This window comes from Rhinoderma darwinii, chromosome 12 (genome assembly GCF_050947455.1).
Source record: "Rhinoderma darwinii isolate aRhiDar2 chromosome 12, aRhiDar2.hap1, whole genome shotgun sequence".
NCBI lineage: Eukaryota > Metazoa > Chordata > Amphibia > Anura > Rhinodermatidae > Rhinoderma > Rhinoderma darwinii.
In genome coordinates, this window is record NC_134698.1 from 4,288,659 (window position 1) to 4,313,306 (window position 24,648).

General features: G+C 42.8%; 1 protein-coding gene across 1 annotated transcript; it reads right to left on the reverse strand.

Moving 5' to 3' along the window:
- Positions 1-4,143: 4,143 nt before the first annotated feature.
- Positions 4,144-23,972, reverse strand: LOC142665012 (SLAM family member 5-like; the record flags this gene model as incomplete). The annotated part of the gene is made up of 5 exons (XM_075844541.1): positions 4,144-5,638; positions 9,696-9,728; positions 16,276-16,381; positions 19,517-19,756; positions 23,654-23,972. Coding segments are annotated over 5 exons (699 nt in total), but the record flags the coding sequence as incomplete, so codon positions are not given.
- Positions 23,973-24,648: the final 676 nt, after the last annotated feature.

Sequence of the window (24,648 nt, forward strand, 5' to 3'; positions counted from 1 at the left end):
TAGATAGATATAGTCTATTCTTTAATTGCTGAGGTTAGTTGTCCATTACAGAACTGCATCATGTGTGGTCAACTTTAGAAGGGCGCACCAACAGAACAACCTTCGAGAAAAAGTGGTCTTGTGGAGTGTAGCACGCTAAAGGAATGAAATCGTATTGGTCTGAGCACCAAGAAGCCAAGGTTCTTCTGAAGAACGTGTCCCCAAGGAGGCTAGAAGGCCCACAATTTGAAATATATTCACAGTTTCGGGGTTTTTTTTTGTCAAAAGGACTCCCAACAGGTTCTCAAGCTCGGGCTTATTGGAAGGTAGACCTAATGCCTTAAAAAAAATTAGTGGCCACATTGTAGCCCAAAGGGATTTTCATGAGGAAGTGACCTATCCTTTTACTAATAACCAGCACCTTACGACCATACATGACTATAGGTCGGATACAGATTCACTTCCACATGACTCGAGTAGCATGCCAAAATGGCTACTTCTATGATAGATGATGGTTCCAGTAGGACTGGAGATCCTTGCGCGTGACGTGCTGGTTCTTGTCCCTCAAGTTTGTATCAAAATATTAATGAATGTATATTTTGTTATTTATTGTGTTTTTTTTTTTAGATGTTTTAGGTTTCTCCGAGCTGGGCAAAGAGGTCATAGGCGCTTCATGAAGACTACGTCATTTACCACTAGGACAAACTTTTATTTTCTATTACCTTTTTATACCAGCTTCATGCCTTGTTCTCTTTTTTTTGACCTTTTCATTTTTCATATCCTTTAGTCCAGTCCCAAGTCTTCTCGTTTCCCAAAAATAACTTTTGCTGGGGGAATCTCTTCCTGACATCATTACCCATTATTTTTAAGCCCAACTGGATCCCCAGTACCTTCTTGAACACATATAACTTATATACATAGTCCGAAAGAGCCAAGTGTCATCTGAAAGCAGAAGTGGCCATTTATCGTTAACTGAGGCAATGGCTATAGAGACCTCTTCTGTCCCCAGACCTTCGGGACGGTGAACACAGTCCTTGCCTTTTCTCAAAGCAAATGGAGGGATTGTGTCCATAGCGCTAAGACTTTATAACCAGATGGGATATGGAGTCCGTCCAATTATTATAAAGGATTGTAATTCCCCTACATCCAAAAATTCTCGGCCTGTTCATCGTATTGGTCCATAAATATGGCCACGTATGGTCTGCTTTGGCAAAATACTTTGGATATATGCTCTGGTTGGAACCGAGACCTATAGTTGGGAGGGAAATGGGTTTTTCTAATTCGTTTGCTTGAGCCTCCTTGGTCAATCAACTACTATAACCGAGAAAAGTAGCTGGCACATCCACATTTCCACGTTGAAGACACTCTTTGCTCTGGCCAGTAGAGGGTAGATCCAGGGCAGGGCATATGGACAGAGGTTGCGTGGAGTGGTCAACCCCCCTACAAACTTATATGGCCGGTATTTTTGTATTAAGACTTCTCCCCTCTTTGTAACCAATCGTCCTCACGCCCATACATAAAGGGCATCATCTTCACTAAAAACCTAGATTCTGGCTGACCTCTTGACCGATCTTTGCACCCGACCTTGAGAAAATTCCAGAGATACAAAATGAATTTCCTGAGATTTACTGATTGGTCTGTGATTTGTAAATTTTTTTTTTTATACATTTGATTTTTTATTTTTATTTTTGTATTTCCCCCCCCCCCCCCCCGGGCTGTTTTATGTGCATGCCTGTAAAATACTGAAAAATGTCATTTCTTAATCTACAAAACCTGTTTTTACAGTTTGCAGTGATATGAGACCGTTTGGCATTTTAGAATTTTTTTACTTTTCAACATAGATAAACACTGTACAATTATTTTTTTTTTTTGTATAAAATAAACACCTTTTTTGAAGTTTTCTTTCAATTTTTGGTTTGGCGTATTTGGGTGAAAAAAAAACCCAAAAACTTTAGGTATTAAGACAAATTTGTGTAGAAAAATTTCAATCAAATATTCTCAAAAATTGGTAAACCGAAGTCCTCAAGTCGCCCTTTTCTGTCAAAATGTTAAATTAGTCTTTTTGAATGTTTTTGACTATGGGCTTAACACTACACAACTGACGTTGTATTGATAATAATAGATATACGTTCACTTGTGTTCAAAATAACTATCACTGCCTATATGAACGATTAAAATAGAATTTTATTGTAGACCTCAACGACTAAAAATGGGCTAGATAGCCAAAGAAACTATTAGAGGCGTAAGCACCGCGACCAGTCGGGGGGCTGCAAATGGATATTGTATTTGTGTACCCCCCCAAATGCCTCAAGAATTCTCCCCCTTTAATTTATGATATATACACGTGGTCATCCGTGCCACTAGAACTGTGTCCCAACGCGTTTCACCACCCCTTGTTAGCAGGGTGCATCATCAGGGGTCACCATATTTAATAGTTCAGAACACAAAGGCCGGTTAGCACCAGTTGCGTGTTTTAACGGTTACCCGGCTCGTGACGACACTGGTCAGCTGGTTGAACACGAGCGGAGTGAACGCCGGCCATATATAGTGATAGTCCCTCCCACCATGCGAGGACACGGCGCCCGGCCGGCCAATCCCATACAGGCACACGCCGGTCACCTGAACGAGGCGAGCCCCCGGATGTACAGTGAAGCCGCGGGTGAGAGGAAACAAAGCGTCCCTAGGGGGGTAGGATGATAAGCGTTAAATGACAGACGACTAGAGATATATACATGGGTCAGGGGGACTAGGTGTAAATGTAGAGAATGTAGGGGCCTGAATGAAACGCCCCAGGCGGAATTATCTGATGGGGGTGGGATTATAGGAAACCGTTAAAGGATAGCTGTTCATTGAGGCCTGCAGGTTTCACGGTCTACATGCGAAAAATCCACTGGGCCTCTTTCTGTAGAATCCTTTTATCCAAGTAGTGGCTGACTTATCTTTTGACTCGGTCTATGCAGGGAATCTGGAGCTTTGTATCAGAAAAACGGCGCTCCGATCCCTATAAAGCTATATTAAGAAATTGGTGCCGAATTTTGATGCTAAAATAAATGGTGATCATGGATTGGTTGTTCACTTTGAGCTCCTGCCCCAAATAACTTGTATGAAAGGGGAACCCTTAGCGAAAACTTATTGAAGGGGACTCTATACCGTAATACACAGGTTCTTTAGAACAATTGCTGTAGCTCCCTGGTTTATAATGGTCACATGATTGTATTCTAGCAATCTATATTACAACCCCCCCCCCCCCCAACAGAATAAAACGGCGCCATTAAAAGCAATGAGGTTCAACAGAAATTGTAGCAGGGCTGGGGGTTGGGTAGGGAACGTTGCACATATAGAAGTTGCGAAGCATTGTGGCTTCCTGTACGGGCCACGAGGTCAGGTTTCTTCCCCTTTTAACTCTCTCTGGTATTCTGGAAATTTCAGTTTCACATGGTTTAGATTTGCAATCCCTTATTTAGAGTCAATTTTCATTGTCACCAATTCAAATATATATATTTTTTGTGTTTAGAGCAATAGTTGGTGCTCCACAGTTACTTTTCCCACCACTTTAACCACAGACAGGAAGTGGCAGCCATTTTGGATCCTATGGACCACTGTCTTTGGTCACCCGGTCACCTACTTGTATAAAGTAAACATTTTCTTCTCGCCCTGACGTCTGTAAATCTTTGTGGATGTAAATCCAGTTTGACAGCCTTAATATAGTCACAAGACTCATCTGAACTGCAATTCGGTCACCCTAGAACACTATAATGAAAGAGAGTGCGTGCGTGCGCCTCTGAGCCTTGCAGCCATATTATATCCGTCTGACATCAGCCTTCCCCACGTGAGCATCCGCTATACGTTTTTGGACTAGTACTGGCACTCTTACATTAAAATAAGAATGGAGCCTGCTGCGTTGAGGAGGGAGCTTGCTGCAGCAGAAACCTTCTCCCCACTGGATCGTCTGCAATGGAGACCAAGTTAGGTAAGTTTGTGACCACAACACAGAGGACCTCTGATTATATTTTGCACACCAGTGTAAACTCAGCAGAAAATGTGAATGATTATGGGGGTCTCCAAACTGAAACACAGATTTCTAACACTCATGTGGGGTGGTATCTCCCCCCCCCCCCCCCCCTCAAACCCATAGTCTTCCACACTGCAAAGAATCATGGTACTTTAATTCCAGGCCACAAAAACTTGATTTACTTATCTTGCATTGATCTTGAGATACAGGTCTTCTCTAGTCACATCCAAACTGCATTCACAGTTTTTGGAGATACAGATCATCTCTAGTCACATCCAAAGCTGCAGTTACATCATGTCTTCTACTCCAGTCACAGTTCTGCTGCCTGACACTTGACAACCGTTAACACTTTGTTGACTAGTCGCTTAGCTAGGAGTCTATATGGCGTTGCACTCTGGTGCATGGAATTATGGGTGACGTCCAATTATTGCGCAGTGCATGATTTCCGCGCTACATTTCATACACGCCACTACTCTGTCCAGACATTGAACCAGCAGGGGGACGTAGTGAGATGTGATCACCTGCTGCCTGAACACTAAACCGAAACCAGTACAGGTCTAAATGCAGCTTTGGATGCAACTGGAGACAAGACATCCGTACACGATACGTAAAGCAAACAAATTGGACAATTACTCAAAATTACATGTAGTGAACCTGTAAAAGGATTCATTAAAAAAAGTGAAAAACTGGAAATTTGGGGTAAATGCCCTCCTGCCCCATACCCAGAGCCGAGTAATCTCATACTCCTGTGAGCTTAAAATCACTCGGTATCGTTTGTTATAGGTTAAATGGCGTACGTGAACACAAAATTATTTACAACATTCGGTAAAAAGAAACTATCGCCATGAAGAGTGGCGCTCGCAGCAGGGGGGGGGGGGAGAAAGGTGTATTTGGGGGGAGCGGCCACATCTGAACCCTGGTAATGCTATGTATATGTAGAGATTTAGTATAATGCTCCCCCTGCTGGTTCAGTGGCTGTAGGGCTTGTAGATGCATTTGTGGCCATTAGGTGGCAGTGTGATCAGTGACTTATAAATGAAACTTAACCCATTCTGCTGCAGATAACCTTTTATGCCTGGTCGTGCATAGCAGGGAAGACGTTGGGTTACTGCACACAATGCTATCCAGCGCCGCAGGGTGAGTAGACCTTATTGCCTAAATGGTTGTTCGTCGCCTTTAGAGGTAGATGTTGAGCTCCGCTTGTGATCCTGCTGGGAGCTGTAGTTCTAGAAAGAGACGTTAGATTAGTGATCTCCCTGTAGACTCCCTGGCTGACTGAACCTGTATATAATATAAACCTGTACACCCGGGGCTGGTCCCTTTAAATGGCCGTTTCCATCTTCTAATGTTCTGGCCGATCCTAGTGATCTGATCGTTGGGGGTCTGTTCTCTCGGACCCCTACTAATTCCCAAAATGAAGAGACCGAGGTCTTCTGCGCTCCTGACCACATGTACTGTAACCTGGACCCGTTCAGCACTGCTGCATCTTCATTCTGAGTATCGGCGGGGGTCCCGGCAGTCTGACGACCCTTTTCAGTAATCGCCCCCATATAGAAGAAATAGAAAGTCACAACGTCCAGATCCCGATAGTAAACGTCGTCCATGGATTCATCCGGAGGATCCGTCATTCATTCTGTCAGTGATTACCTGTAGTAATAACGTGATCATCAATGAGGACTCCACCCCTGAAATAAGGACCGGGACACCCCAACATTATACACCATCGAGAACCATCCATAAGATGGAATCAGAAATGTCACAGAAGTGTAATGTACCCCAAGTGTCACCGTGTCATTATCCTGTACCCCGAGTGTCAGTGTATCATTATCCTGTACCCCAAGTGTCAGCGTGTCCTTATCCTGCACCCCGAGTGTCAGTGTCATTATACTGTACCCCGTGTCAGCGTGTCCTTATCCTGCGCCCCGAGTGTCAGCGTATCCTTATCCTGCGCCCCGAGTGTCAGCGTATCCTTATCCCGCACCCCGAGTGTCAGCGTGTCCTTATCCCGCGCCCCGAGTGTCAGCGTGTCCTTATCCCGCACCCCGAGTGTCAGCGTGTCCTTATCCCGCGCCCCGAGTGTCAGCGTATCCTTATCCCGCACCCCGAGTGTCAGCGTATCCTTATCCCGCGCCCCGAGTGTCAGCGTATCCTTATCCTGCACCCCGAGTGTCAGCGTATCCTTATCCCGCGCCCCGAGTGTCAGCGTGTCCTTATCCCGCGCCCCGAGTGTCAGCGTATCCTTATCCTGCACCCCGAGTGTCAGCGTATCCTTATCCTGCACCCCGAGTGTCAGCGTGTCATTATCCTGCACCCCGAGTGTCAGCGTATCCTTATCCTGCGCCCCGAGTGTCAGCGTATCCTTATCCTGCGCCCCGAGTGTCAGCGTATCCTTATCCTGCGCCCCGAGTGTCAGCGTATCCTTATCCTGCGCCCCGAGTGTCAGCGTATCCTTATCCTGCGCCCCGAGTGTCAGCGTGTCCTTATCCTGCGCCCCGAGTGTCAGCGTATCCTTATCCTTGCACCCCGAGTGTCAGCGTATCCTTATCCTGCACCCCGAGTGTCAGCGTGTCATTATCCCGCACCCCGAGTGTCAGCGTATCCTTATCCCGCACCCCGAGTGTCAGCGTGTCATTATCCCGCACCCCGAGTGTCAGCGTATCCTTATCCTGCACCCCGAGTGTCAGCGTATCCTTATCCTGCACCCCGAGTGTCAGCGTATCCTTATCCTGCACCCCGAGTGTCAGCGTATCCTTATCCTGCACCCCGAGTGTCAGCGTATCCTTATCCTGCGCCCCGAGTGTCAGCGTATCCTTATCCTGCGCCCCGAGTGTCAGCGTATCCTTATCCTGCGCCCCGAGTGTCAGCGTATCCTTATCCTGCGCCCCGAGTGTCAGCGTATCCTTATCCTGCGCCCCGAGTGTCAGCGTGTCCTTATCCTGCGCCCCGAGTGTCAGCGTGTCCTTATCCCGCGCCCCGAGTGTCAGCGTATCCTTATCCCGCGCCCCGAGTGTCAGCGTATCCTTATCCCGCACCCCGAGTGTCAGCGTATCCTTATCCCGCGCCCCGAGTGTCAGCGTGTCCTTATCCCGCGCCCCGAGTGTCAGCGTATCCTTATCCTGCGCCCCGAGTGTCAGCGTATCCTTATCCTGCGCCCCGAGTGTCAGCGTGTCATTATCCTGCACCCCGAGTGTCAGCGTATCCTTATCCTGCACCCCGAGTGTCAGCGTATCCTTATCCTGCGCCCCGAGTGTCAGCGTATCCTTATCCTGCGCCCCGAGTGTCAGCGTATCCTTATCCTGCGCCCCGAGTGTCAGCGTATCCTTATCCTGCGCCCCGAGTGTCAGCGTGTCCTTATCCTGCGCCCCGAGTGTCAGCGTATCCTTATCCTTGCACCCCGAGTGTCAGCGTATCCTTATCCTGCACCCCGAGTGTCAGCGTGTCATTATCCTGCACCCCGAGTGTCAGCGTATCCTTATCCTGCACCCCGAGTGTCAGCGTGTCATTATCCCGCACCCCGAGTGTCAGCGTATCCTTATCCCGCACCCCGAGTGTCAGCGTATCCTTATCCTGCACCCCGAGTGTCAGCGTGTCATTATCCTGCACCCCGAGTGTCAGCGTATCCTTATCCTGCACCCCGAGTGTCAGCGTATCCTTATCCTGCACCCCGAGTGTCAGCGTATCCTTATCCTGCACCCCGAGTGTCAGCGTATCCTTATCCTGCACCCCGAGTGTCAGCGTATCCTTATCCTGCACCCCGAGTGTCAGCGTATCCTTATCCTGCGCCCCGAGTGTCAGCGTATCCTTATCCTGCGCCCCGAGTGTCAGCGTATCCTTATCCTGCGCCCCGAGTGTCAGCGTATCCTTATCCTGCGCCCCGAGTGTCAGCGTATCCTTATCCTGCGCCCCGAGTGTCAGCGTGTCCTTATCCCGCGCCCCGAGTGTCAGCGTATCCTTATCCCGCGCCCCGAGTGTCAGCGTATCCTTATCCCGCACCCCGAGTGTCAGCGTATCCTTATCCCGCGCCCCGAGTGTCAGCGTGTCCTTATCCCGCGCCCCGAGTGTCAGCGTATCCTTATCCTGCGCCCCGAGTGTCAGCGTATCCTTATCCCGCGCCCCGAGTGTCAGCGTATCCTTATCCTGCGCCCCGAGTGTCAGCGTGTCCTTATCCCGCGCCCCGAGTGTCAGCGTATCCTTATCCCGCACCCCGAGTGTCAGCGTGTCCTTATCCTGCACCCCGAGTGTCAGCGTGTCATTATCCTGCACCCCGAGTGTCAGCGTGTCATTATCCTGCACCCCGAGTGTCAGCGTATCCTTATCCTGCGCCCCGAGTGTCAGCGTATCCTTATCCTGCGCCCCGAGTGTCAGCGTATCCTTATCCTGCGCCCCGAGTGTCAGCGTATCCTTATCCTGCGCCCCGAGTGTCAGCGTATCCTTATCCTGCGCCCCGAGTGTCAGCGTATCCTTATCCTGCGCCCCGAGTGTCAGCGTATCCTTATCCTGCGCCCCGAGTGTCAGCGTATCCTTATCCTGCGCCCCGAGTGTCAGCGTGTCCTTATCCTGCGCCCCGAGTGTCAGCGTATCCTTATCCTTGCACCCCGAGTGTCAGCGTATCCTTATCCTGCACCCCGAGTGTCAGCGTGTCATTATCCTGCACCCCGAGTGTCAGCGTATCCTTATCCCGCACCCCGAGTGTCAGCGTGTCATTATCCCGCACCCCGAGTGTCAGCGTATCCTTATCCCGCACCCCGAGTGTCAGCGTATCCTTATCCCGCACCCCGAGTGTCAGCGTGTCATTATCCCGCACCCCGAGTGTCAGCGTATCCTTATCCTGCACCCCGAGTGTCAGTGTATCCTTATCCTGCACCCCGAGTGTCAGCGTATCCTTATCCTGCACCCCGAGTGTCAGCGTATCCTTATCCTGCGCCCCGAGTGTCAGCGTATCCTTATCCCGCGCCCCGAGTGTCAGCGTATCCTTATCCCGCGCCCCGAGTGTCAGCGTATCCTTATCCTGCACCCCGAGTGTCAGCGTATCCTTATCCTGCACCCCGAGTGTCAGCGTATCCTTATCCTGCACCCCGAGTGTCAGCGTATCCTTATCCTGCACCCCGAGTGTCAGCGTATCCTTATCCTGCACCCCGAGTGTCAGCGTATCCTTATCCTGCACCCCGAGTGTCAGCGTATCCTTATCCTTGCATTTTTACCCCGCCTCTGTCGCTTTTAAAAATGTGGGCTGGGCTTGGTGATAGGGGCGTGTCCACTTATGGCCTGACAAATTCATTATTATTTGTGCCAGAATTTAGCGGAAACCTAGATTTCCCTTCGTGACGCACGGACGGCCAGAGATGCCCCTAATTTATTAAGGGGCATGCACCTTGATATAATTAGACACATTTTACTCCAGTGCCATATAAAACATCAATATTAACAAATCTGCCCCTTTAATAATCCTTTAGTCTCGAGCTTCTACTGCAAAGCTCTAGTTCCACCTGGTGGAGGATCGCAGTACTGCAGGCGCCATCCTTGAACAGACCTTTCACTGGCCTGCGGATATAAGATCCCAAACAAGTATTTATCATTCTTCCCGGGCCACTTCCAGATATCTATAAAAATGTCTTATTACAATGAAGTCTAATATCGAGACAGTCTAATGCTATAATAAGTGGATACACAGTGGAAATGAAAGCCACAATGTACTGGTACTTACTATTGTGACCATAGACTCTCAACAGGGCGAGTTCTATAAAGAGAGACAACAAAACATGAACCCCCATAATTGTCACATCACACATGTTCACATGAGTAAGTCATAGTACTCCTGATAATCGTGTGTATATAGGGGGCAGTATTATAGTAGTTATATTCTTGTATATAGTGGGCAGTATTATAGTAGTTATATTCTTGTATATAGTGGGCAGTATTATAGTAGTTATATTCTTGTATATAGGAGCAGTATTATAGTAGTTATATTCTTGTATATAGGGGCAGTATTCTAGTAGTTATATTCTTGTATATAGGGGGCAGTAATATAGTAGTTATATTCTTGTATATAGTGGCAGTATTATAGTAGTTATATTCTTGTATATAGGGGCAGTATTATAGTAGTTATATTCTTGTATATAGTGGCAGTATTATAGTAGTTATAGTCTTGTATATAAGAGCAGTATTATAGTAGTTATATTCTTGTATATAGGGGCAGTATTCTAGTAGTTATATTCTTGTATATAGGGGGCAGTAATATAGTAGTTATATTCTTGTATATAGTGGCAGTATTATAGTAGTTATATTCTTGTATATAGGGGCAGTATTATAGTAGTTATATTCTTGTATATAGGGGCAGTATTATAGTAGTTATATTCTTGTATATAGGGGGAAGTATTATAGTATTTATATTCTTGTATATAGGAGCAGTATTATAGTAGTTATATTCTTGTATATAGTGGCAGTATTATAGTAGTTATATTCTTGTATATAGTGGCAGTATTATAGTAGTTATAGTCTTGTATATAAGAGCAGTATTATAGTAGTTATATTCTTGTATATAGGGGCAGTATTATAGGAGTTATATTCTTGTATATAGGGGCAGTATTATAGTAGTTATATTCCTGTATATAGGAGGCAGTATTATTGTAGTTATATTCTTGTATATAGGAGCAGTATTATAGTAGTTCTATTCTTGTATATAGGGGGCAGTAATATAGTAGTTATATTCTTGTATATAGGAGCAGTATTATAGTAGTTATATTCTTGCATATAGGGGCAGTATATAGGAGTTATATTCTTGTATATAGGGGCAGTATTATAGTAGTTATATTCTTGTATATTGGAGCAGCATTATAGTAGTTATATTCTTGTATATAGGGGGCAGTATTATAGTAGTTATATTCTTGTATAAAGGGGCAGTATTATAGTAGTTATATTCTTGTATATAGGAGCAGTATTATAGTAGTTATATTCTTGTATATAGGAGCAGTATTATAGTAGTTATTTTCTTGTATACATGGGGTAGTATTATAGTAGTTATATTCTTGTATATAGGGGGCAGTATTATAGTAGTTATATTCTTGTATATAGGGAGCAGTATTATAGTAGTTATATTCTTGTATATAGAGGGCAGTATTAGGGCGGGTTCACACATAGCGGAATTTCACTTAAATTCCGCTGCGGACACTCCGCAGCGTTAATCCGCAGCGGAGCCGTTTCTCCATTGACTTTCACTTTAATTTAGCAGTGTTCGTTTACACGATGCGTACAATTCCGCTGCGGAGCATAGGCTGCGGAGCGGAATTTGTTGTCCGCAGCATGCTCTGTCTGTTGCGGAGCAGTGGCGGACTGGTTGCGGACTCATGGCGGAATTTCTCCATTGACTTCAATGGAGAGTCAAAATTCCGCAATGAAGTCCGCAGATCTTATGTGTGCTGCGGAGCGTATTGTTTTTACTACCATGACATTTCTTCATTCTGGCTGGACCTATGTATTTCTAGGTCTACAGCCAGACTGAGGAAGTCAATGGGGCTCCCGTAATGACGGGAGCGTTGCTAGGAGACGTCTGTAAATAGTCACTGTCCAGGGTGCTGAAAGAGTTACGCGATCAGCAGTAACTGTTTCTGCACCCGGGACAGTGACTACCGATCTCAATATACATGTATCTGTAAAAAAAAATATAAGTTCATACTTACCGAGAACTCCCTGCGTCTGTCTCCAGTCCGGCCTCCCAGGATGACGTTTCAGTGTAAGTGACGGCTGCAGCCAATCACAGGCCAAGCACAGGCTGCAGCGGTCACATGGACTGGAGCGTCATCCAGGGAGGTCGGGCCGGATGCCGAAAGAGGGACGCGTCACCAAGACAACGGGCGGTAAGTATGAAATTCTTTGACTTTCACTAGGGAAAGTGCTGTCCCTTCTCTCTATCCTGCACTGAATAGGGAGAAGAGAAGCACTTTTCCTGCAGTCCGCAGCGGCCAGTCCGCATCAATTTTCTGCACATTTTGTGCAGATCCGCTGCAGAATCTGCAACGCAGATTCTGTGCGGCATTGATGCGGACAGTTGCGGAGGAATTCCGCCATGTGTGGTCATGCCCTTATAGTAGTTATATTCTTGTATATAGGGGGCAGTATAATAGTAGTTATATTCTTGTATATAGGGGGCAGTATTATAGTAGTTATATTCTTGTATATAGGGGCAGTATTATAGTAGTTATATTCTTGTATATAGGGGGCAGTATAATAGTAGTTATATTCTTGTATATAGGAGCAGTATTATAGTAGTTATATTCTTGTATATAGGAGCAGTATTATAGTAGTTATATTCTTGTATATAGGAGGCAGTATTATAGTAGATATATTCTTGTATATAGGCAGCAGTATTATAGTAGTTATATTCTTATATATAGGAGCAGTATTATAGTAGTTATATTCTTGTATATAGGGGCAGTATTATAGTAGTTATATTCTTGTACATAGGAGGCAGTATTATAGTAGTTATATTCTTGTATATAGGAGCAGTATTATAGTAGTTATATTCTTGTATATAGGGGCAGTATTATAGTAGTTATATTCTTGTATATAGGGGGCAGTATTATAGTAGTTATATTCTTGTATATAGGGGCAGTATTATAGTAGTTATATTCTTGTATATAGGAGCAGTATTATAGTAGTTATATTCTTGTATATAGGGGCAGTATTATAGTAGTTATATTCTTATATATAGGGGGCAGTATTATAGTAGTTATATTCTTGTATATAGGAGCAGTATTATAGTAGTTATATTCTTGTATATAGGGGCAGTATGATAGTTATATTCTTGTATATAGGAGCAGTATTATAGTAGTTATATTCTTGTATATAGGGGCAGTATTATAGTAGTTATATTCTTGTATATAGGGAGCAGTATTATAGTAGTTATATTTCTGTATATAGGGGCAGTATTATAGTAGTTATATTCTTGTATATAGGGGGCAGTATTATAGTAGTTATATTCTTGTATATAGGGGGCAGTATTATAGTAGTTATATTTCTGTATAAAGGGGCAGTATTATAGTAGTTATATTCTTGTATATAGGAGCAGTATTATAGTAGTTATATTCTTGTATATAGGGCCAGTATTATAGTAGTTATATTATTGTATATAGTAGCAGTATTATAGTAGTTATATTCTTGTATATAGGGTCAGTATTATAGTAGTTATATTCTTGTATATAAGAGCAGTATTATAGTAGTTATATTCCTGTATATAGGAGCAGTATTATAGTAGTTATATTCTTATATATAGGAGCAGTATTATAGTAGTTATATTCTTGTATATAGGGAGCAGTATTATAGTAGTTATATTCTTGTATATAGGGGGCAGTATTATAGTAGTTATATTCTTGTATATAGGGGGCAGTATTATAGTAGTTATAATCTTATATATAGGAGCAGTATTATAGTAGTTATATTCTTGTATATAGGGGGCAGTATTATAGTAGTTATATTCTTGTATATAGGAGGCAGTATTATAGTAGTTATATTCTTGTATATAGGGGGCAGTATTATAGTAGTTATAATCTTATATATAGGAGCAGTATTATAGTAGTTATATTCTTGTATATAGGGGCAGTATTATAGTAGTTATATTCTTGTATATAGGGGCAGTATTATAGTAGTTATATTCTTGTATATAGGAGCAGATTATAGTATTTATATTCTTGTATATAGGAGCAGTATTATAGTAGTTATATTCTTGTATATAGGGGGCAGTATTATAGTAGTTATATTCTTGTATATAGAGAGCAGTATTATAGCAGTTATATTCTTGTATATAGGGGCAGTATTATAGTAGTTATATTCTTGTATATAGGGGGCAGTATTATAGTAGTTATATTGTATAAAGGGGGCAGTATTATAGTAGTTATATTCTTGTATATAGGAGCAGTATTATAGTAGTTATATTCTTGTATATAGGGGACAGTATTATAGTAGTTATATTCTTGTATATAGGGGCAGTATTATAGTAGCTATATTCTTGTATATAGGGGGCAGTATTATAGTAGTTATATTCTTGTATATAGGGGCAGTATTATAGTAGTTATATTCTTGTATATAGGGGCAGTATTATAGTAGTTATATTCTTGTATATAGGGGGCAGTATTATAGTAGTTATATTGTATAAAGGGGGCAGTATTATAGTAGTTATATTCTTGTATATAGGAGCAGTATTATAGTAGTTATATTCTTGTATATAGGGGACAGTATTATAGTAGTTATATTCTTGTATATAGGGGCAGTATTATAGTAGTTATATTCTTGTATATAGGGGGCAGTATTATAGTAGTTATATTTTTGTATATAGGAGGTAGTATTATAGTAGTTATAATCTTATATATAGGAGCAGTATTATAGTAGTTATATTCTTGTATATAGGGGGCAGTATTATAGTAGTTATATTCTTGTATATAGGGGCAGTATTATAGTAGTTATATTCTTGTATATAGGGGCAGTATTATAGTAGTTATATTCTTGTATATAGGAGCAGTATTATAGTCGTTATATTCTTGTATATAGGAGCAGTATTATAGTAGTTATATTCTTGTATATAGGAGCAGTATTATAGTATTTATATTCTTGTATATAGGGGACAGTATTATAGTAGTTATATTCTTGTATATAGGGGCAGTATTATAGTAGTTATATTCTTGTATATAGGGGGCAGTATTATAGTAGTTATATTCTTGTATATAGTGGCAGTATTATAGTAGTTATATTCTTGTATATAGGGGCAGTATTATAGTAGTTATATTCTTGTATATAGGAGCAGTATTATAGTAGTTATATTCTTGTATATAGGAGCAGTATTATAGTAGTTATATTCTTGTATATGGGGGCAGTATTATAGTAGTTATATTCTTGTATATAGGAGCAGTATAATAGTAGTTATATTCTTGTATATAGGAGCAGTATTATAGTAGTTATATTCTTGTATATACGAGCAGTATTATAGTAGTTATATTCTTGTATATAGGAGCAGTATTATAGTAGTTATATTCTTGTATATAGGGGGCAGTATTATAGTAGTTATATTCTTGTATATAGGGGGCAGTATTATAGTAGTTATATTCTTGTATATAGGGAGCAGTATTATAGTAGTTATATTCTTGTATATAGGAGCAGTATTATAGTAGGTATATTCTTGTATATAGGGGGCAGTATTATAGTAGTTATATTCTTGTATATAGGGGGCAGTATTATAGTAGTTATATTTTTGTATATAGGGACAGTATTATAGTAGTTATATTCTTGTATATAGGGGGCAGTATTATAGTAGTTATATTCTTGTATATAGGAGCAGTATTATAGTAGTTATATTCTTGTATATAGGAGCAGTATTATAGTAGTTATATTCTTGTATATAGGGGCAGTATTATAGTAGTTATATTCTTGTATATAGGGGGCAGTATTATAGTAGTTATATTCTTGTATATAGGAGCAGTATTATAGTAGGTATATTCTTGTATATAGGGGGCAGTATTATAGTAGTTATATTCTTGTATATAGGAGCAGTATTATAGTAGTTATATTCTTGTATATAGGGGAAGTATTATAGTAGTTATATTCTTGTATATAGGAGCAGTATTATAGTAGTTATATTCTTGTATATAGGGGCAGTATTATAGTAGTTATATTCTTGTATATAGGAGCAGTATTATAGTAGGTATATTCTTGTATATAGGGGGCAGTATTATAGTAGTTATATTCTTGTATATAGGAGGCAGTATTATAGTAGTTATATTCTTGTATATAGGAGCAGTATTATAGTAGTTATATTCTTGTATATAGGGGGCAGTATTATAGTAGTTATATTCTTGTATATAGGGGAAGTATTATAGTAGTTATATTCTTGTATATAGGAGCAGTATTATAGTAGTTATATTCTTGTATATAGGGGCAGTATTATAGTAGTTATATTCTTGTATATAGGGAGCAGTATTATAGTAGTTATATTCTTGTATATAGGGGGCAGTATTATAGTAGTTATATTCTTGTAGTATTTCATATTATTTATATTTGTATAATGCCAGACTGACAGACATGCACACAGGAGAGAGGAAAATGTGACCCGGATGTCTCTTCCTTTACAGCATCTTATATATATATATATATATATATATATATATATATATATATATATATATATATATCTCATATATCTTCTGATTGTAGCGGGGTAATCATTAGTATCTAGATACTGATCATTTATGCCACCAGTATTGTTTAGCTTAGAGCCCCCAAAATACCTTAGAGTAACGTACCTTTTCTGATACCAGCGATGTAATTGGTATCCAGCAACAGAAATAATAATAATAGCCGCAATTATAACAACCATGGAAGCGTACACTATACTGCTATGACTTCCTTCTGAAATCAGAAAATTAGAGATATTATTTTTTTTAATTTCATTTTTGCTTAAATTAATGATGATAATAATCATAATCATCAATAATAATAATAATAATAAATTAGGGGTTTTCCACCAAGACAATAGATGGCAGGTCTCTAAGATATACTGACATTTGATGTTAAGTTGGAGTCTAAATATTTTGCTTCTACAAAGGGCATCTATACACCAAATACTGTATAGAGATCTAATGTTGGAACGTTTAGGGCATGCCCACACGTGGCGGATTTCCTCCGCAACTGTCCGCATCAATGCCGCACAGAATCCGTGTTGCAGATTCTGCGGCGGATCTGCACAAAATGTGCAGTAAATTGATGCGGACTAGCTGCTGCGGACTGCGGTAAAAGTGCTTCCCTTCTCCCTATCAGTGCAGGATAGAGAGAAGGGACAGCACTTTCCCTAGTGAAAGTAAACGAATGTCATACTTACCGGCCGTTGTCTTGGTGACGCGTCCCTCTTTCGGCATCCAGCCCGACCTCCCTGGATGACGCGGCAGTCCATGTGACCGCTGCAGCCTGTGCTTGGCCTGTGATTGGCTGCAGCCGTCACTTAGACTGAAACGTCATCCTGGGAGGCCGGACTGGAGACAGAAGCAGGGAGTTCTCGGTAAGTATGAACTTCTATTTTTTTACAGGTTGCTGTATATTGGGATCGGTAGTCACTGTCCAGGGGGCAGAAACAGTTACTGCCGATCGCTTAACTCTTTCAGCACCCTGGACAGTGACTATTTACAGACGTCTCCTAGCAACGCTCCCGTCATTCCGGGAGCCCCATTGACTTCCTCAGTCTGGCTGTAGACCTAGAAATACATAGGTCCAGCCAGAATGACGAAATGTCATGTCCAAAAAGCAAGACGCATCCGCAGCACACATAACATGTGCATGACAGCTGCGGACTTCATTGCGGAAATGAGAATCTCCATTGAAGTCAATGGATAAATTCCGCCATGAGTCCGCCACTGCTCCGCAACAGACAGAGCATGCTGCGGACACCAAATTCCGCTCCGCAGCCTATGCTCCGCAGCGGAATTTTCCGCATCGTCTAAACGAACCCTACTAAAAAGAAGTGGAAGGCAATGGAGAAACGACTCCGCAACCAACAGAATTGTGTACAAAGTAACTCCACCAGCAGAATAGTGAGTGCAGCTCTGGAGTATAATACAGGATGTAACTCAGGATCAGTACAGGATAAGTAATGTAATGTATGTACACAGTGACTCCACCAGCAGAATAGTGAGTGCAGCTCTGGAGTATAATACAAGATGTAACTCAGGATCAGTACAGGATAAGTAATGTAATGTATGTACACAGTGACTCCACCAGAAGAATAGTGAGTGCAGCTCTGGAGTATAATACAGAATGTAACTCAGGATCAGTACAGGATAAGTAATGTAATGTATGTACACAGTGACTCCACCAGCAGAATAGTGAGTGCAGCTCTGGAGTATAATACAGGATGTAACTCAGGATCAGTACAGGATAAGTAATGTAATGTAGGTACACAGTGACTCCACCAGCAGAATAGTGAGTGCAGCTCTGGAGTATAATACAAGATGTAACTCAGGATCAGTACAGGATAAGTAATGTAATGTATGTACACAGTGACTCCACCAGCAGAATAGTGAGTGCAGCTCTGGAGTATAATACAAGATGTAACTCAGGATCAGTACAGGATAAGTAATGTAATGTATGTACACAGTGACTCCACCAGAAGAATAGTGAGTGCAGCTCTGGAGTATAATACAGAATGTAACTCAGGATCAGTACAGGATAAGTAATGTAATGTATGTACACAGTGACTCCACCAGCAGAATAGTGAGTGCAGCTCTGGAGTATAATACAGGATGTAACTCAGGATCAGTACAGGATAAGTAATGTAATGTAGGTACACAGTGACTCCACCAGCAGAATAGTGAGTGCAGCTCTGGAGTATAATACAAGATGTAACTCAGGATCAGTACAGGATAAGTAATGTAATGTATGTACACAGTGACTCCACCAGAAGAATAGTGAGTGCAGCTCTGGAGTATAATACAGAATGTAACTCAGGATCAGTACAGGATAAGTAATGTAATGTAGGTACACAGTGACTCCACCAGCAGAATAGTGAGTGCAGCTCTGGAGTATAATACAGGATATAACTCAGGATCAGTACAGGAGAAGTAATGTATGTACACAGTGACTCCACCAGCAGAATAGTGAGTGCAGCTCTGGAGTATAATACAGGATGTAACTCAGGAGCAGTACAGGATAAGTAATGTAATGTATGTACACAGTGACTCCACCAGCAGAATAGTGAGTGCAGCTCTGGAGTATAATACAGGATGTAACTCAGGATCAGTACAGGATAAGTAATGTAATGTATGTACACAGTGACTCCACCAGCAGAATAGTGAGTGCAGCTCTAGAGTATAATACAGGATGTAACTCAGGATCAGTACAGGATAAGTAATGTAATGTAGGTACACAGTGACTCCACCAGCAGAATAGTGAGTGCAGCTCTGGAGTATAATACAGGATGTAACTCAGGATCAGTACAGGATAAGTAATGTAATGTATGTACACAGTGACTCCACCAGCAGAATAGTGAGTGCAGCTCTGGAGTATAATACAGGATGTAAGTCAGGATCAGTACACGATAAGTAATGTATGTGAACAGTGACTGAGATTGTTCTAATTTTTCTCTATTTAGTACTTTAAAAGCACAAATTGGGAATAGAAGTGTTAACAAGCAGGTACATAGAACGTTTTGCGGATAAATTGCGGACCAATTCGTTTTTACGGCCCCATGTACATGACCGTGGTTTACACAGAGCCGTGTGGGTGCCGCAACTCAGGACAAGTCATTTTTCAGTCCGGATTTGCAGATTCACCAATACTGGTGAATTGTTATGTGTGAGTCCTGATGACACATGGATGCACAATTTTTGTGTTTCAAAACCATCAGGACACCCTTGTACACTTAAGGTACTTAGTATAAATATATGGCAAGAATGATACAACCGTATGTAACCTGCTTGTTGACTGTTTCCAAACATCCCTCAACACTCGAAGAAAGAAATTGACCAGTACAGTGTAATAACTGATGAGCTTTACCTTCACAGTATTTCCTGGGGGTGATGGATTTGGAGGAGTGACTGACGGGGTTTTGGGCTGTACAGGTGTAACGGGTTTCGGGGTCGGTAACATTCACAATATTACGGGTCACATTTATGTCACCGCCGGTCCATGTAATGGTCACGTTAGATCCACTTGTTGTGCAGGTCAAGATCACATGACAGGGCTCATGACTCGAAACGGTATACTCCATCTTGATATCATCGGCTGATAATTTCGCTGCAGACGTTAGTAAAGAACATGTCAGTAATAGTGATGCACATTATTTGAAGCTTTAGGGGGGGGGGTCTCTAGTTCATCCCACTATGTCATATACACAAGGGGCAGGGAAGCCTAAATATGAGTTGGGGGACATGATGTCACCAATGTTTTCCCTTAAAGGTTAACTAAACTACTTATTGTAGTGACATATCAGAAGTTTTGATTGGTGGGGCTCCGAACACTGAGACCCCACCGATCGCTAAAATGAAGCGGCGTACTGGCTCAATAGAAAGTCTATAAGTCCGTATGCCGCTCCGAGGAAAGCCGATCAGAAGCGAAGCCGCACAGCGATCAGAGCGCTTCTGCCGCTATGTTTTAGCGATTGGTGGGGTTCTCAGTCCTCGGACCCCCACCGATCAAAACTCCTGACATGTCACTATAACATGTAAAAAGTTTTTTTTAAAGTTTAGTTACCCTTTACGTTCTCAAATTTCAACTCCACAGGGTCAAGGAGTAAAGAAGGAATTCTGCTTTAACCTTCACTACAAGATCGGCACAGTTGTCTCCTGAAATACTCTGTTCCACTAGAACATTCTGCTCCTTCCTCTATCGGTGCCTCATGTAGCCCTGTCCTCACTATTAGGCCTTATTCACACGAACGGGTTTCATATCCGTAAGATGCGCGTGAAAATCACGCGCGGCGCACGGACCTGTGTAAGTCAATGGGGCCGTTCAGACAGTCCGTGTTTTTCATGCAGCGTGTGTCCGTTGCGTAAAAGTCACATGTCCTATACTTGGGCGTTTTTCGCACATCACGCACCCATTGAAGTCAATGGCTGTGTGAAAATCACTCGCCGCACACGGACGCACTTCCATGTGCTGCGCGTGATTCGCACAAAATGAAGGGACAAATGAAACCACCTCCTACATTTCTGTTTATTAACATAAAAACCGTGCGTCATAACGATGTCATATGCGCGAAAATCACGCAGCCACGCACCAAACACTTATGACACATGAAACTGCAACGCACAAAAAATGCTGCGTTTTTTGCGCGTGCAAAACGCACTTTTTCGTGTGAATAAGGCCATAAGAATAATTTTCTGAGAATTTTTTTTTCTTCCAGGTGAACTCCACCCACAATGACAGGCTACGCCCCATAATGACAGCCAGGAAGCCTCCAGCCTGCAATCATCAGTACCAGCAGAGTCCCCGTCCCCCCATAAACAGAAGAAACCCCCAATATCCCTCACCGCCAGCAGAGTGCTTTCCCCTACACAGCCATAAAATGAATTTTCAGCTTCTTGTTGTAGCTGCCACTAGGGGGAGCTCAGTTTATACATATTTATATAGATCCCAAGTCAATAGGATCAATATAAATACATATTCAGCCAGCTCCCCCTAGTGGTGGTTACCGGTATGGGAGATTTTCCAGATTTCGGGAGACTTTGACAATTCTGGAGAGTTGGCCGTATGATATAATCACAGTATAGACCGGTCCTTGTACCCCACATTTTCAGCACACCCCCTCCTGAAATACTCTGTGCTGCTGATAATAACAAATCACTGGAACTCTTACAGGCAAATGCCCTAAGGATGGAGATAAGAAGAAAGTGTGAGCTCTTCAGGTTAATATCATGTTATCTAGTAAGAAGATTCGTTTTAGGAAATGAAATCAGAACATGAAGGACTTGTAACGTCAGTCCCTGATCACGAGGGACTGATATGGTGACGGCTTTATCTTGTTCCTCATCAGATGTGAAGAACACCCCATCATGACTTCCTCTACTGGACAACCGCAAGTCCTAACCCTATGCTTCCTGCAGTGCTACGACGTAATTCCACGTGACGCGTGACAATGCAAAATGTGGACTCTATAAAACTTTTGCAATGTTGTCGACCCAAATCACAAGCTTCTGTATAATCACCGCTGCAGGTCTTAAAGGGACCACGCACACAACTGTGGCGATAGCGTGTACACACCCCTGAAGTTGGGAGGACCACCGGACATAAAGAGCTGCTGGTAGTGACGGCGCCTTGTTCTGGGGTTACTAGGGGTGTGGTGTGTATTGGCAGGGGTTTGGGGCTGGCACTGATATGGGGACATTATGGCTGGTACTTCTTATGAGGAGGAGTTGGTAAATGTTTTTTGGGCTGTGGCTGGTAATGGGTGAGATGTAGATCGGGGGCGAATTTGGCTGCAATGGGAGTCTGTGGAGAGCACTTGGAAGCATTTTAGTTGAGAATAGTGGTCTGGAAATGTATGGGGGGGGGGGGTCACAATGTGACTGACAGTCTATGAGGGGAACTGTAGCATGGACTGTATGAGGCCAACACTGGCTAATACTATATGAAATAGGGCACACTGAGGCTGGCACTGTATAAGATGAGGGCACACTATGGCTGGCACTGTATAAGATGAGGGCACACTATGGCTGGCACTGTATAAGATGAGGGCACACTATGGCTGGCACTGTATTAGATGAGGGCACACTATGGCTGGCACTGTATAAGATAAGGGCACACTATGGCTGGCACTGTATAAGATGAGGGCACACTATTGCTGGCACTGTATAAGATGAGGGCACACTATGGCTGGCACTGTATAAGATGAGGGCACACTATGACTAGGACTGTATAAGATGAGGGCACACTATGGCTGGCACTGTATAAGATGAGGGCACACTATGACTAGGACTGTATTAGATGAGGGCACACTATGGCTGGCACTGTAAGATGAGGGCACACTATGACTAGGACTGTATTAGATGAAGGCACACTATGACTAGGACTGTATTAGATGAGGGCACACTATGACTAGGACTGTATTAGATGAGGGCACACTATGACTAGGACTGTATTAGATGAGGGCACACTATGACTAGGACTGTATTAGATGAGGGCACACTATGACTAGGACTGTATTAGATGAGGGCACACTATGACTAGGACTGTATTAGATGAGGGCACACTATGACTAGGACTGTATTAGATGAGGGCACACTATGACTAGGACTGTATTAGATGAGGGCACACTATGACTAGGACTGTATTAGATGAGGGCACACTATGACTAGGACTGTATTAGATGAGGGCACACTATGACTAGGACTGTATTAGATGAGGGCACACTATGACTAGGACTGTATTAGATGAGGGCACACTATGACTAGGACTGTATTAGATGAGGGCACACTATGACTAGGACTGTATTAGATGAGGGCACACTATGACTAGGACTGTATTAGATGAGGGCATACTATGACTAGGACTGTATTAGATGAGGGCATACTATGACTAGGACTGTATTAGATGAGGGCATACTATGAATAGGACTGTATTAGATGAGGGCACACTATGAGAACCACACACAGCGGTTACCCGCCAATCTTACAGCGCCATCCACGCAGGACCATCATTGACTTTAGTGCCTGAGGAAGGTCAAGGTGTCGACCGAAACGTCGCACTGTCACTGGCTACAAATAAATAAATTATTTGTTTGGATAAATAACTCCATATTGGTGTGCATAGTATTTATTTTCTCCACACTATGACTGTATTAGATGAGGGTACACTATGACTGGCACTGTATAAGATGAGGGCACACTGAGGCTGGCACTGTATAAGATGAGGGCACACTGAGGCTCGCACTGTATAAGATGAGGGCACACTGAGGCTGGCACTGTATAAGATGAGGGCACACTGAGGCTCGCACTGTATAAGATGAGGGCATGCGGACGCTGGCACTGTATAAGATGAGGGCACACTCCTTTTGCTATCCATGAGGATGCCCTTTACATTTTTGGGTTATAATTGGGGGGCACTCTCCATCTTTCAGGGTTTACATGTTGATATTTTCTTGGTAGTGGTAATCTCAGAGATAAGCGGCGCCGGGGTAACGGTCAGGTGACTTACGGTACATATGGAGCTGGTAGTGCACTGTGCACATTTCCTCGGTGCGGAGCTTAATACTCGCGTCGTACGTCCCTTCGTCTTCCTGACGCAGGTTCATGATGATTAAGGAGCCGTCCTCGCCGCTTGCCAGCTTCTCCTTGTACGTGCCCGTGACTCTGATCCGGGTTTGTGGTCCTGTTGATGCGATGCGATTAAAATTGTAAAGCCAGGTGACATCTGTTAAGTTCTTATTGTACACGCGTAGCGTCACATTGTCGTCGTGCGCCCCATTGACAACGAGCAGCTTCCCGCAGAAGTTTTCACCCTGGAGATCTAAGAACAAACGTCACCGAGAGTAAAAACGAATGTAAAAAACAATCAAATTCGACACAAAGATTAATGGAAGTCCAGACCACATATAAGAAGTCACTAATGATCGCCGAAGACCGAAGTAGAAATGCCAACGCCCTCATCTGCTTACTGCTGGTAGCGTTCCATACCACGATCTATCATAAAAGACAAACTATCAGACAACACCAGAATAAATCACATAATAACTCACGTCTCACATAAAGAAAAATCATGAAGCTCCCGAGAAAAAGCATCCTGGTCGCACCGCCAACGTCCGGTAGTCACAGACCGGGAGACACTGCAGCAAGCCGAGATTCAGAAGAGGAAGCGATCTCCGCCAGTGACATGAAAGAGTCTGTGACTTCAATAACGTGTCTGCTGCTTATATCATCACACATAGCCCATCTACAGCAGCAACCAAATACACTTCCCCAAGGGTGTATCACACAGGAAAAGCTCAAAAAGAAAAATGACCAAATTATCATCACTAGATACAAGAAGATGTATAAGAAGATGTATAACTTATACCAGCTATACATATATAATTATATACAGAAGATACCCAGGTTATACCAGCATGCTCCATATCACTATATACAAGAAGATATATAACTTATACCAGCTGTACATATATAATTATATACAGAAGATACCCAGGTTATACC